General features: G+C 39.8%; 1 protein-coding gene across 7 annotated transcripts in view; it reads left to right on the top strand.

The window, feature by feature from the left end:
* The window catches only part of LOC129778656 (atrial natriuretic peptide receptor 1), a 53636-nt gene that overhangs the window by 32805 nt on the left and 5988 nt on the right, over nt 1–14843 (top strand). For all 7 annotated transcript variants that reach the window (XM_055785703.1, XM_055785699.1, XM_055785698.1 and 4 more), the window contains exons 4-7: nt 1980–2145; nt 11415–11492; nt 11714–11990; nt 12252–12686. In XM_055785703.1, the coding sequence (XP_055641678.1) occupies nt 1980–2145; nt 11415–11492; nt 11714–11990; nt 12252–12686 (956 nt within the window). The remainder of the gene's footprint in view (nt 1–1979; nt 2146–11414; nt 11493–11713; nt 11991–12251; nt 12687–14843) is intronic.

The raw sequence follows: 14843 nt of genomic DNA, 5'->3' as shown, positions 1-14843 counted from the left end.
TCAAAAAATAATGAGTCGTACCGAAATAGCGTTTGAAAAAAAATGTAGAGTATGGATGTGAAAACATGAAAAAAATATATTCTGAGAAAAAAAAATTACACAAAGCAAAAAAAAATAATTTGCAACATCTAAAATATACATTTTTTATTTTTTTTTGTGTTTTCATATGAATTAGAAGTCATATAGAAAAATTAAAAAAAATTAAATCATTTTTAGCCACAATCCTGTGTGATTCAAAATAAAAAGCTCTTCATCAGTCTCCTTCTAAATGCAGCCATTCTCGAGATATTTGAAAAAACATTTCTAATTTATTGTCTTTTTTATAGGAAATAATCTCTTTGAATATGTTTGTCGTGTTATACCGCCATGTCCATCAAATTTTACGAATTTGCTCATAATGTTCAACAACTTTTACAAATACATCATTATGATAAAAATATATGTTTAGGAGTTACGTTGAAAAACATTATCGCTACGTTTTGTATAAACCCACATGTTTTCAAATGTTTTTTCAACGTAACTCCTAAACATATATTTTTACCATAATGATATATTTGGAACGGTTGTTGTTTGGAAGCCCCTCGTTTCGTTATTTTGAAATTCAGATCCAGCACAATCTCTCCTGTGCGGATCTGGGATTTTATCTTCTTTCTCCTCTTCTTAGATGTGAACTTAAAAATAACGAAACGAGGGGCTTCCAAATGTCGAAACCAGTACCATGCTACAAACATTGGGTCACTTTCAAGGTTGTCAAATTAGTGGTCGTAAATTAAGAGAAGAAGTTTTGTAAATTTTGTCATCACAAGTTATATTTACATCTTCACATTCACTAGGTTGACAGTGTAATTGTGACGACTTTGGATGGCGAAATCAGGTCAAGTCGAAACGATTTTTTCTAGAACTGGGACTATCAAGATTTAGACTTTATGCCAGACGTATGCACGGTTGAATTTTATGGTACTATTGTTAGCGGAATTCTGGACGAATATCAGTTGTTGAATTTCTCATAATAATCTTAGATAAATTTATTTCATTAAATAGTTCCATGGCGGTAAAAGATGAAAGCCCTGAAACATACGTTTTTCAAGGCTTTCAAGTTTTATTTTCTGACCTTCATTCTGAGAAACAAAATAAAATGCCTTTGATGTTTGAATAAAAATGTGGAATGTTTATTCCACAGTTAAAGAAAAGACGACACTTATATAAAATAAGTAAACAAATTGGAATAAAATCATTCGATTTTTCAAAAACGATTCAGTAAGACAGATAAAACGATTTATTTCGCCTTTAGGCGGGCTTCGCGGATTCTCTTTTCAAATTATTCGGACATTACTTTCAATGTTCGCCCCCACTAGAACGCCTTTAGAATATTTTCATCTATCACACATACCCTTTATTTTTAGGCTGGAAACTTTCTGCTAGGAGTATTTTATGTTGAAAGTCGGAAATTCGAGATAAAAGTGAAGTAGGTTTTTTTTAGATAAATAAAAAACTTGGGCGGTAGACGGTTAATTTCAGTAAAAAAACATTGAAAAACACTTTTTTGTTAAACTTTTGGCCGATTATTTCGAAAAACAATTGAATTGTAAGAAACTGCATTCATGTTTTGGGAAACATGAGTTTCCAAAGATACAATTGAAGTTCTTCTTTACATGTCCGACTTACCCCCACTTTCCCTACTTCTCCACCATTTCAAAATGGGTTCTCTGTAGCGTAGGTTTAGTGTTAGCTCGGATAATTACTATAATATTAACTAAACTTTCCAATGAATGATCATCGTATTCAATTGAACAAAATCGTTGATGTTTTTACCGTTTGCTTATCTACTTTCACGATTCGATATTACAAGTAACCGTTACTCAAATCAAAGGATAATTTGCGATTTTATTTACTTCTCACCGAATGATGTTGTGAATGTGAATCAATAAAATACACCAAATACTAATCGATTCACCACTGATCCAATCTTTGTCCTCCAGCTACGCTTCCTGTTCCGGAGCCAAATCACCCGGTCTCGCGGCGGATATGCACTTCAAGCACAACGTGATAGCCTTTATCGGGCCTGCCTGTGCCTTCGCGTTGGAACCGGTGGCGCGACTAGCAGACTATTGGAATACACCCATAATCACCGGCATGGGCGATCAGGTACGGACACCAACTGACCTCTGTGCATTGAACAGGATTCATTTTACATGGTACGGGCAAATACCAGAGGGAGATGACGGGGCTCATTTGCTTCGGTACAGAGCGATGGCTCCAGATAGATCACGAGAAAATATCTCAATTACAGATCGCAGTTGTTGAGTACAATCTATTTCAAAACTTTCAAAGCTACAATAATACTTGTCCGAATTGTAGATTTTTTGCCTGTTTCAATTTGCTATGAAAGTTTTTCAGTGTAGCATTGCAATCAGTTAATTTATTGTTCAAGGCACAAGCTTTTTGCGTGCCAACTCAGTCGCATTTGTATCCTGATGGCCGCAATTCAGAGAGCAAATTTATTTAATGCATCAACGCATTCCGTCGTCTCATCGCTTGCTTGCTATAATTGTTACGAATGGAAATGGATGCTGGATGCCGTATTTCTACCCCCCACCAATGAAGAGCACTATCGCTAGAATCATCAATTTAGTTTTTTTTCTTCTTTTCGACGAATCAGTTTGCTCATTTTATTATCTCGCATCGTTTAACACGCGAGACTCGCATTACTTGAATGTCTAGTCTATTATTATACAGCGTCAAACGGCCTGATTATTTTTTTTTTTTTTTTTTGAAAGGAATAAGTTATTCCTTTCAAAAAAGTGATTCCTGTTTCTGTGTTCCTATCCGCTTGCGAGGGGAAATGGTGAAAGCATACAGTTTCTTGAAGTTTCCACTCTTACGGGGAAAGTGCAAATTGATCCCAAGAGGAATAACTCAATCCAATCGAGAGGATTGTCTCAGAGTGGATTGTCAATCGTCTGGAGATGTGCGAGAGTGATGGTTGAATTCACACAGCAGTCAAAGACGCCGTTTCAAAGTGGTGATAATAGTTTTCAGTTGATTGAAAAAGTCAAAATTCAATCCAGGAAGGATGAAAGCTCGGCCAAGCGAAACTGAGAATGGTTTCCACTTTAATGGTGTAGGTCGGGAATCAAAATATGAGTTTTTCTTTACCAAGCTTGACTTCTGCATACGACGATTTTCATGCCATTTCGTCTTAGGAGTTGGCAGCACCATCTCAAATAGCAGTGCAACGTTGTGGATGTAAAGACATTGGTCATATAGGCAATATTGAATACTTGAAATATTCAAGAAAGAATTAGACTATTTTTTGCAAAGGGTCAAATTTTTTTTCTCAGTTTAGACGAATTTTATTCCAACTCGACTGGCCATTGGCAGCACCATTTCAGATTGTAGTGAAACGTTTGTTGGTGTAAAGACATTGGTCATTTAAGCAAATTTGCATACTTGAAATCTTCGAAAAAGAATTAGACTACTTTTTGAAAAGGGCCAATTTTATTTATTTTTTTTTCAAAAATTAACAACTCGAAAACTATAATATCTACAAAATTCTGATCGAAAGGTAAAATGTAGGAAATTGTTTGAATAAAAAAATAACAAAAAATAAAAAAAATTACTCTGAAAAAAAAAATTTAACATTGAAATACATTTTGCTCAAAAATGTATTTTCTAAAAAACTCAAAATAAAAATGTGAATAGCCCTTACAATTTCCTATAAGTCACCCATACATCGGAAGATAGACACTTTTACAGGGAAAAGTTTTTCTAACAAAAACTTTTTCATTTTTTCTTCAAAAAAAATACTTCTCTTCTTGGATGGCACTAACGTTCCCAGTGGAACATTTGCCTTCTCAACGTGGGTATTACATGCGTCATATTCATTAGAAGTACCTAGTTGAGATTTCTATGCCGGATAACACGCCTCGAATGTATTCTGGAGTGGCAAGCTCTAGAATACGCGTCATCGCTAGTTCAAATTTTGTTTAAACTCAAGATAGCGATATGGCGTACTGGACAAAGTTTTAGACCTTATGTAACTATTATATTTAATTATTAAGTTCGTTTTTCTCAAAAATATGTTTTTTTCTAATTCTGAAAAAATGAATATGAATTTCCTTTATAATTTCCAACAAGTCACCCATACATCGAAAGAGTTTCTCAAACAACAACTTTTTCCTGTTTTCTTTGAAAAATTACTATTATTGTTTAACTCATAACATTTTTATGTGCAATTTATCGCGATTTATTTGTCTGGTAACTTTTTTTTTATTTAGAAACATGTCAAGAACATATCAAATTCGAGAATGTACAAACAAAAATGTTACGAGTAGAACATTACTTTTTCATGAGTCTTTATACCAAAATGCCATGTTTTCCAGAAACTATAAAAGATAGAAAGTTGATGTCTTCGACAGAAGATCAATAGTTTAAAAAGATCTAAAACTTTATCGAATACGCCATATCGCTATCTTGAGTTTAAACAAAATTAGGATTTCATTCTTCGCCGATTGCCCGAAGTAACCAGACGAAGGAAAGTCGCGTCCAAGTTCCGTTATCGGTTACCGCGTGATTGTTGTTTTTTTTGCCGCTGAAGAGTTCATTTCGCTATCTGGATAGTGAGTGAAGTGCCCTGCCTGCAAGTGGATAGAAGCTTTCATCCTCGGAAAGCCAAGCATTGGTTTTTGTTTTGTCGCTGCTTCGCCGACATTGGAGATTTCGCCGAGTCATCGTGCCAACAGTGACAGTGCGGGTAAGCTTTCACCGACGACTGTGTGTAGTGGTGTCGTAGGCACATTCCCACCACCAACGAGCTCTCAGCACGCTCCCGTTCATCTGCACTGGAGTGCGTTCATAGGTGAATAAGATTGAATATAGTGAGAGAAAATATTTATTAATTATAAGTTTTTTTTTTGTTTGTTTTTGTGAATTATTATTATTGTGAAATATTATTTTAAAAAAAATACTTAGAATATAAGTGCCAATTTTAAAATGGCAGAGGGTGGGGGACCCTCGGATATGGAGGTCTCTGACTCTAGTTCCCTCCTAAGTGATAAAAAAAAGTCACTCAAACGCGTACCAAATACGGAAGATACTTTTTCTGGGGACGAGTCAGCTAACCCTACCAAGCCTCCCTCCAAATAAACTAGCAAATCTCCCATCTGCCCTTAACGATCCCACTCTACCTTCAACCTCGTCTTCTCCCTCTGTTCTTCCCGCTCCTTCTCAACCTTCGTCTTCCCACTCTCAATCCCCGTCCTCGCCTTCCCCCCCTGTTATTCCCACTCCCCGTGTAAAGGTCTATCCAGAAGATGCGCCCGGAACTGGTCCCTGGGTTGTTTTCTTCAGGCCTAAGCCAAATGGAAAGGCGTTGAGAGTCATGCAGATCGCGAAAGATCTGGCAAGGTATACCTCCGTTTCGGAAATTTCGAAGGTTAGACCAAACAAATTGCGAGTTGTCGTGAATGATCGAAAAGACGCAAACAAGATTGTTGTCGATCAGCATTTTACAATTGAGTATCGGGTCTACATTCCCTCTCACATAGTCGAAATTGAGGGTGTGATAACCGAAACGGGCTTGACGTGCGAATACATTACGAGTGAAAGTACCGGCCGTTTTAAAAAACTGCCCTCGACGACTGTTAAGATCTTGGGTTGCCGCCAGCTCGGAACAGTCTCCCATGAAGGAGAACAAAAGAAATTTACGCCGTCCAACTCGTTTCGAGTCACCTTCGCTGGTTCAGCTCTCCCTGACTACGTAATGGTAGATAAATTGAGGTTAGCCGTGCGACTTTTTATTCCAAAGCCAATGACTTGTCTAAAGTGCAAGTCAGTTGGTCACACGGCTGCTTATTGTGCCAATAAAGAACGATGTGCCACTTGCGGAGAACAACATGAGGGGAAATCCTGCAGTGCGACTGAGCATAAGTGTCCATATTGCGGGGGATCCCCACACGTGCTCTCAGCTTGTGAAACATACAAGGCTCGCTGGGAGAAACAAAAGCGCTCTTTGAGGGAACGCTCTAAACGCACTTTCGCAGAAATTTTGAAGGGCGCTTCTCCACTGGCTCAAGAACAACAACCAATCAATACACACAATGTCTTCGCTACGTTGCCAGTTGACGAAATGGAAGCGGATACAGCTAACGGGGGCACGCCGTTTATTTCTCAAGGGAATCCCCGGCGCAAAAATGTGACCACTCCCAAAGTTCAAGGACAAGTCCCTCCGGTGATACCCCCTGTTAGCCTGCCCAAAAAATCGAGTGCAGCGGATAAGCAAAATCAGGTCCCTCCTGGCCTCCGTGGTAATAGTTCACCTTCGAACGACCCAGCACTCGAGGGGACATCAAAAACCCCAACTGTCCCTGTTTTTCCGTCAAGTTCAACTTCCCAATCGGGATTTATAAAGTTGTCTGACCTTGTGGATCAAATCTTCACGTGTTTTAATGTTTCCGACTCCATCAGAACCATTGTCACCGCAATGCTTCCAGTACTAAAGACAATTTTGCAGCAATTGATGCAAACATGGCCCCTCCTTGCAATGATTATCTCTCTTGATGTCTAATTTAAATAGAGAGGTCGGAGATATCACTGTTTTACAGTGGAATTGTCGTAGTCTTATGCCTAAATTGGATACATTCAAATTTCTAATTCATAAACTCAATTGTGATGTTTTTGCTCTATCCGAAACCTGGCTCTCTTCTCAAAATGATCTCTCTTTCCACGATTTTAATATAATACGCTTGAACCGCGATGACAGATACGGAGGGGTACTATTGGGGATCAATAAGTGTCACTCATTTTTTAGAATTGACCTTCCACCTGTTGGAGGGATCGAAGCTGTTGCTTGTCATGCAAACATCAGAGGAAAAGACCTCTGTATTGTCAGCTTGTATTGGCCTCCGAGAGCTGCGGTTAGTCGCAAGCAACTTGTTGACATGTGCTCACTCCTTCCTGAGCCACGATTGATCTTGGGAGACTTCAACTCTCACGGAACTGCCTGGGGGGAACCGTACGACGATAATCGTTCATCGTTGATATATGACCTTTGTAACAGCTTCAATATGACCGTTTTGAACACTGGGGAAACAACACGTGTACCTAAACCTCCTGCTAAACCAAGTGCTCTTGACCTCTCGCTTTGCTCGAATTCACTATCGTTAGATTGCAAGTGGAATGTAATCCAGGATCCCAACGGTAGTGATCACTTGCCAATCAAAATTTCTATCACCAATGGGTTGAATTCTTCTGAATCAATAAACATGGCATACGACCTCACAAGACACATTGACTGGAAAAAATATGCGGACGCGATTGCTCTAGCCATCAATTCCAGAGATGGTTTGCCTCCATTGGAGGAGTATAACTTCATTTCTCGTTTGATCTATGACAGCGCGGTTCGCGCTCAAACGAAACCCATCCCAGGTTCCACTATTCGTCGAAGGCCTCCCAATCCATGGTGGGATGGCCAGTGTTCCAAGCTTTATGGAGATAAATCGAATGCATTTAAAGCTTTTCGGAAACGTGGAACCATTGAGAATTTTCAAACGTATTTGGACCTTGAAAATCAATTTAAAAACTTGATCAAAGGGAAAAAACGTGCTTATTGGCGAAATTTCATGGGAGGTTTATCACGAGAAACGTCAATGAAAAATTTTTGGAAAGTGGCTCGAAACATGAGAAATCGCTCTTCATCCAATGAAAGCGAGGAATATTCACATCGATGGATTTTTAATTTTGCACGAAAGGTTTGTCCCGATTCCGCTCCAGTGCAAAGAATTATTCGAGATATACCACAAGATAGGTGCGATCTTGATTCCGAGTTTTCGATGGTAGAATTCTCTCTTGCTCTCCTTTCATGTAACAATTCTGCTCCGGGATCGGATAGAATTAAGTTCAACTTGCTGAAAAATCTCCCTGATGTGGCGAAACATCGCTTGTTGAACTTATTCAATCGGTTTCTGGAGCATAATATTCTTCCAGATGATTGGAGACAAGTACGAGTTATAGCTATTCAAAAACCCGGAAAACCCGCGTCCGACTTCAATTCGTACCGCCCAATAGCAATGCTGATTTATATACGGAAATTGTTGGAGAAAATTATCTTGTTTCGCCTTGATCGATGGGTTGAAACGAATGGCCTACTCTCAGATACACAATATGGGTTCCGCAGGGGCAAGGGGACGAATGATTGTCTTGCGTTGCTTTCTTCAGAAATTCAAATGGCTTACGCCGAAAAAAAACAAATGGCTTCAGTATTCTTGGACATAAAGGGGGCCTTTGATTCTGTTTCAATAGAGGTTTTGTCAGACAAATTACAATCTCGGGGTCTGCCGCCTCTATTGAATAATATGTTATATAACTTGCTTTGTGAGAAACATTTGAACTTTTCTCACGGGGGTTCGGCAGTAAGTCGGGTCTCTTCCAGGGCTCATGTTTAAGCCCCCTTTTGTACAACTTCTACGTAAGCGACATTGACAATTGCCTTACACAAAATTGCAGCCTAAGACAACTTGCAGATGATGGAGTGGTGTCTGTCGTAGGATCAAACGAATCCGACCTGCAAGAATCCTTACAAGATACTTTGAACAATTTTTCAACCTGGGCCATTGGGCTAGGGATCGAATTCTCCACGGAGAAAACAGAGATGGTGGTTTTTTCTAGGAAGCATAAACCAGCAAAACCAAAGCTTCAACTTTTGGGTAAACCGATCACTCATGCTATGTCATTCAAGTATCTTGGGGTCTGGTTCGACTCTAAATGTACTTGGGGGGCCCATATTAGGTATCTGAGTAAAAAATGCCAACAAAGAATAAACTTTCTCCGTACAATTACCGGCACCTTGTGGGGAGCCCATCCCGAAGATCTTATAATGTTGTATCGAACAACTATTCTCTCAGTGATGGAGTATGGCAGTTTCTGTTTTCAATCAGCTGCCAAAACACACCTCATTAAACTCGAGCGAATTCAGTATCTTTGTCTCCGTATCGCGTTGGGATGTATGCCCTCAACGCATACCATGAGTCTCGAGGTTTTGGCAGGCCTACTCCCACTAAAAGATCGCTTCAATTTATTATCTCTTCGGTTCCTCATCCGGTGTAAGGTTATGAACCCATTTGTTATCGGAAATTTTGAGCAGCTGATCGAGCTAAATTTTCATTCTGGATTCATGAGCTCATATCATGAATTCGTCTCCATGCAGGTTAATCCTTCTTCGTATATTCCCAACCGTGTTTGTTTTCCTGACTACATCAATTCCTCTGTGCATTTTGATCTGTCCATGAAGCAGGATATCCATGGAACATCAGACTATCTTCGATCGAGGATCGTTCCAACGATCTTCGATGCAAAGTATGGGGATATCAATTGTGATAATATGTACTTTACTGATGGGTCCTCTATGAATGAGTCCACAGGATTTGGAGTGTTCAACGAATTTTTTAGCACCTCCCACAGTCTTCAGAATCCTTGCTCAGTGTATATTGCTGAATTGGCAGCAATACACTGGGCGCTGGACAGCGTCGCCTCACGACCTGTTGAACACTATTACATTGTAACGGATAGTCTTAGCTCTGTCGAAGCTATCCGTTCAGTGAGGCCGGAAAAGCACTCGCCGTACTTCCTTGAGAGAATACGAGAAATTTTGAGTGCTTTATCCAGACGCTGTTATGTCATTACCTTTGTCTGGGTCCCTTCACATTGCTCAATTCCGGGTAATGAGAGGGCTGACTCATTAGCAAAGGTAGGTGCAATTGAAGGCGATATTTATCAGCGTCAAATCGCCTTCGATGAATTTTATTCTTTAGTCCGCAAAAATACCATAGTTAACTGGCAACGCAAATGGAACGAAGATGAATTGGGCCGGTGGCTCCACTCGATTATCCCTAAGGTTAGCCTCAAACCATGGTTCAAAAGTCTGGACTTGAGTCGGGACTTTATTCGCACCTTCTCCCGACTCATGTCCAATCACTGTTCGTTAGATGCGCTACTCTTTCGTATTAATCTTGCCGACAACAATCTTTGTGTTTGTGGCCAAGGTTACCACGACATCGAGCACGTTGTTTGGTCGTGCGAGCTGTATCTTGTCGCCAGATCGAATTTAGTAGTCACCCTTCGGGCCCGAGGAAGACAGCCCATGATGCCGGTGAGAGACGTGTTGGCTCGGTTAGACCTTGATTACATGTCCCAAATATATGTATTCCTTAAAGCTATCGATCTTCGTGTGTGATTGTCCTTACACCCTTAGTTTTTCCTTTTCCTTTTCCTTTGTGAGAGATCGGATCCCTTCTTAAGAATAAGATGAAATGTAAATACATATTAGATATAAGATAGGTTTAAGAATTGAGTGTGATGAGTGTGAATGAGAGTGTGAGTGTGATCATTGTCAATATATCCTTATATCCCCTCCTTTTCCTGAAGAAAATATGTCACCCTTCTAAACTCGAGTCGACCGCGAGTAATCGGTTTCCTATATTATTAACATTAGAATTAAGGAAAAATGTTTATATACTAGTAACAATACAGTAAGGAGTTCGGCTCCTTTAAACCTATGTAACTGAGCCTGTAAAAATAAACGATTTAAATAAAAAAAAAAAAATTAGGATTAGTAGTATAATATTTTTTTCAAAGAAAACATGAAAAGGTTGTTGTTAGAAAAACTTTTTTCCTGTTAAAGTGCCTATCTTCCGATGCATGGGTGACTTGTTGGAAATTGTAAGGATTATTCACATTTTTTGAGAATTTTTATTTTGCATACTTGAAATCTTTGAGAAAGAATTAGATTACTTTTTGAAAAGGCCTTCAATTTTCCTTTATTTTTCTCAAAAATTATAACTAAAAAACTATGCGTATTCTAGAGCTTGCCACTCAGAATGCATTCAAGGCGTGTTACTTGGCATAGAAATCTCAACTAAGTACTAATAAAAATGACGCAAGTAATACTACGTTGAGACGGCGAAGTTCCTCTAGGAACGTTAGTGCCATTGAAGAAGAAGAAGAAGAAGTTATTGAGATAAATTAATTTCAATTTCCAAATTTTTTTTAGTGTAATTTATTCAATTTTTTTTGTATTTCTTATCAATTAATAAATTTCCTATATTTAATTTTTTAATCAAAATTTTGTAGGTATTATAGTTTTTGATTTATAAGTTTTTGCAATAAAAATTATAATACTTTGACCCTCTTCAAGAAGTAGACTAACCCTTTTTCGAATATTTCTAGTATGTAAAGTTGATTAAATGACCAATGTCTTTACACCCACAACGTTTCACTGTAATCTGAGATACTACTGCCAATGGCCAGTCGAGTTGGCATAACATTCGTCATACTTAAAAAAAACCTTAAAATTTTCATATCAAAATTCCCCCTTTTGCTGCTGGTCACGTGCCCACAATGCTGATGATCAACACATCAAGCCACCGTCCGAGGGGGAACTTTCTGTGACATCCGGAATTCTTGGACGCCTGAGTAATAAATGGAAAAACGAAAGCACGGTAAGTTCATTACGTTTTGACATTCCCTCTGCCCATGAATGGGATTCTTTTTTTTTGTCGCTGAAACACCTTCCCATTGAAGGGGACGAAATATTTGCGTACTGCGTCGTTATTGTTTTCTATCCCACCCGTGCAATGCAGCAATGGAATCGTGAATCGTGAGCCTTCGGAAGGATGGATTATATTTCTCTTGCTTTCTTCCCGTTTCTTTATTTAATTAGGGTATCTTCAAGGATAAATCCAAGTATCAGACGTTGACGCGAATGTCCTACTGCCAGTGCCGACTGAAGCTGGTCTTTTCCAGCATCTTCCGGCAGTTTGGTTGGCGGCACATCGCGCTGCTGTTGGATCGGTCGGACTTGTTTTCCCTCACGGTGGGTAAAAATCTGGAGTACGGTTTGAAGGAGGAAGACCTGTTGACCTTCGTGCGTGAGCTGGACGGAAACGAGGAGGAGGATTTAGATAACTATCTACGGGACGCTAGTATGTACGCCAGAGGTGAGTAGTTCAAATGACTTTGCTTGCACTGGAGTGTTGATGGTGTTGGTTACTCGTAAGATAAGTTATTCCCACACGAAGTAGTCGTATTTCAATATTTCAACAGGATATACAGTAAACGGTACGACGAGATAGTCAATTACCCAATTTCGACAAACAGCTTGTACATTTTGATTATTTCAGCACTAAGCTGAGATTCATTCAGCAATTTCTCCAGCATCTCCCACTGTTCAATGTTTGTTTTCTGTTCCTTCCCCGCAGTGATTATTTTGTCCGTACGTGGCAGCCTGGTTCGTAAGTTCATGCTATCCGCCCATAGGCTCGGGATGACGCGGGGGGAATTCACGTTTCTCGATGTGGAAATCTTCCAGAGCTCCTACTGGGGCGATCACTACTGGGAGCTGGGAGACGAGGATGACCAGGCGGCCCGGAAGGCTTACGAGGCGTTGCTGCGAGTTTCCCTGCTGCAGCCCACCAGTCCCTCGTATCAAACTTTTGCCGAGCGGGTGCGACAACTGGCCAAACGTGACTACAACTACACCTTCGTGGAGGATGAGGAGGTGAACTTCTTCATTGGTGCTTTTTTCGACGGTGTTTATTTGCTCGGTATGGCACTGAATGAAACGCTCAACGAGGGCGGCAATATCCGGGATGGGACGGCTATCACGAGGAAAATGTGGGGACGCAGTTTTGATGGTGAGTCTTGTTTCCTTTCAAAGGTTAGAAAATTGCGGTTATGGCGTGATTCTTTGTGTCAGTTAATCTAATTTCATGGATGTATTCATTATAAATTTTGAAAAGTTCTGAAACACCAATACCGATCTCAACTTATTACCAAGGAATTGATTTTTCTGTATTACATTGTTTAATTAGCTTAGCAATTTAGTTAGAAACGATGCTATTAGGTTCTTTTTTTATGGTAGGGTAAATGGTTTGTCCGATTTAGGGTGTTTTCACGCAACTAGTAAATGCAAATCGATTTTTCTGAATGAAAATCACATATAATCAAGACGAGCTGCTAATAATACCACGAGACGTTCAAATTAACCAAATTTTTAAGTTTTTTTTATCGATTTTTTTCAAAGTGAAATTATGATCATGGTTTGTATATATCCCTGCATATGTCGGAATGCGGTTCGTTGGTCTGTTGATCTCCTTGTGGGGCTTCGGACTACCAGTCCTCGGTGTACAAACTGTACTGTCCGATCACCGTATATGTTTTCTTTCCGATCAGCGCGTTTCCGTCATCAATAATTTTGATGTGCCTGCGCAAAGCCTATCGTAGACATTCTCCAGCTGCCTTTGGAGCATAGACGTTGCTCAGGCTGTTTCTCCTGGAGAACACACATACCGAGGTATTAGAAAAATAAACTTATAGCGGCGTCAACTCGCTTTACTAAGAGCTGTTAAAAAATGTTGTTGGGCTCACTCATATTTCTCGGGCCTAACTATCTCCGACGCTGCTCGCAAATGGAGATGCGACACATTAAACGTCTGTCGGTGAAATTTGGTGAAACCCACAACATAGTAACGATTTGCGTAGCAGATACTGTAGTGATCTGCTAATTCACGTATCATTTACCGAGAATTATTATTCATTTGTTGACCATCATCGGCACGAGTTTCCAGGAAAACATAATGAAACATGTCCATGTGCGTTCTGTGTATTGGTATTAGTGTCAGCTTTAGCATATATAGGCTAACTTGCTGTCATTTGTTGTTTGTTTACCGCGCACGATGAAGAAGTACCGCGACGTCGTAGTAAAATTGTTGGCGAGATGTGAGCGACCCATCGACATATTCTGGGAGTTGAAATCTAACGGGGTGAAGCGGAATTTCATGTATACCACCATGCGTCGGTATCGGGAGACGGGCTCGGACAAGGACCATGCGAGATCCAGGCGGCCGCATTCGGCGAGAACTCGATCCGGAAGACCGCAGCTGACCTGGATGTGTCCATCGGGACTGCCCACACCATCATAATGAAGACCTGGGATATAAGCCGTACAAGAAACGCAAGGATCACGGGTAACAAAGACTACAATGAAGAAAAGGCTGAACGGATACTTCCGCGGCACGCAGGTCAGGAGTTCGCGTTTTCTGATGAGAAACTTTTTGTCTTGCAATGTGCGAATCTGGACAGAGCCAAACAGTGGTGGTCTTGTAATTTTGTCGCACAATGTCCAAAATGATCGGCTGTGGGCATCCCGTGGACATCCCGTGGTTCCAGAACGCCACACAGTGGTACCTGAGAAAATTTAGGCGGCCAAAACCCAAAAAATGAAGTTGCATAAAAACAAAAAAAAAACTACAGTCCCTTATTCTAGGATGTCCAAGGCATCTAGGATCACGTGTTTCACACGATCACGCGATAAGATACCAGTTTCGCATGCTCGCCGGTGCCACTATTTCGCGTGTGTTTTTAGTGAAGTTTTTAAACGATTTTTTTTGGCTCATTATGTTTCTTGAAGCATTTTTAACGGATAATTTGCATTTGTTGTCAGGTTCAAAATTCGATTGGTTGTAGTATGTGTTAACTCCAAACAAACTAGTTTGGATGTTTAATTTTTCTTCGGATGGACTAATCTGAGATTTTTTCACATAACATATGTCGATACCAGAGAGGCGTTGTTTTTCGTTTTTGAGTTATGCTTTTTTAAAATTTACCGATGATTCAAAAAATTATTGTTTTCCTCTTTTTCGTTTTTTTTGTGAAACCGAGCTGAAAAATGAACTCTGCGTATCCGAAAACATACATTTTGATACCAAACACAGTAAAAACTGAAAATTTTGAACTATGCCACCTTGCCCCTCCCCCCTTTTTGGTTTTTTGGTGAAACAGAGTGTTTATGC

Source organism: Toxorhynchites rutilus, chromosome 3, assembly GCF_029784135.1.
Source record: "Toxorhynchites rutilus septentrionalis strain SRP chromosome 3, ASM2978413v1, whole genome shotgun sequence".
NCBI classification, from domain to species: domain Eukaryota; kingdom Metazoa; phylum Arthropoda; class Insecta; order Diptera; family Culicidae; genus Toxorhynchites; species Toxorhynchites rutilus.
This window is presented reverse-complemented; position numbering and strand designations above follow the sequence as displayed.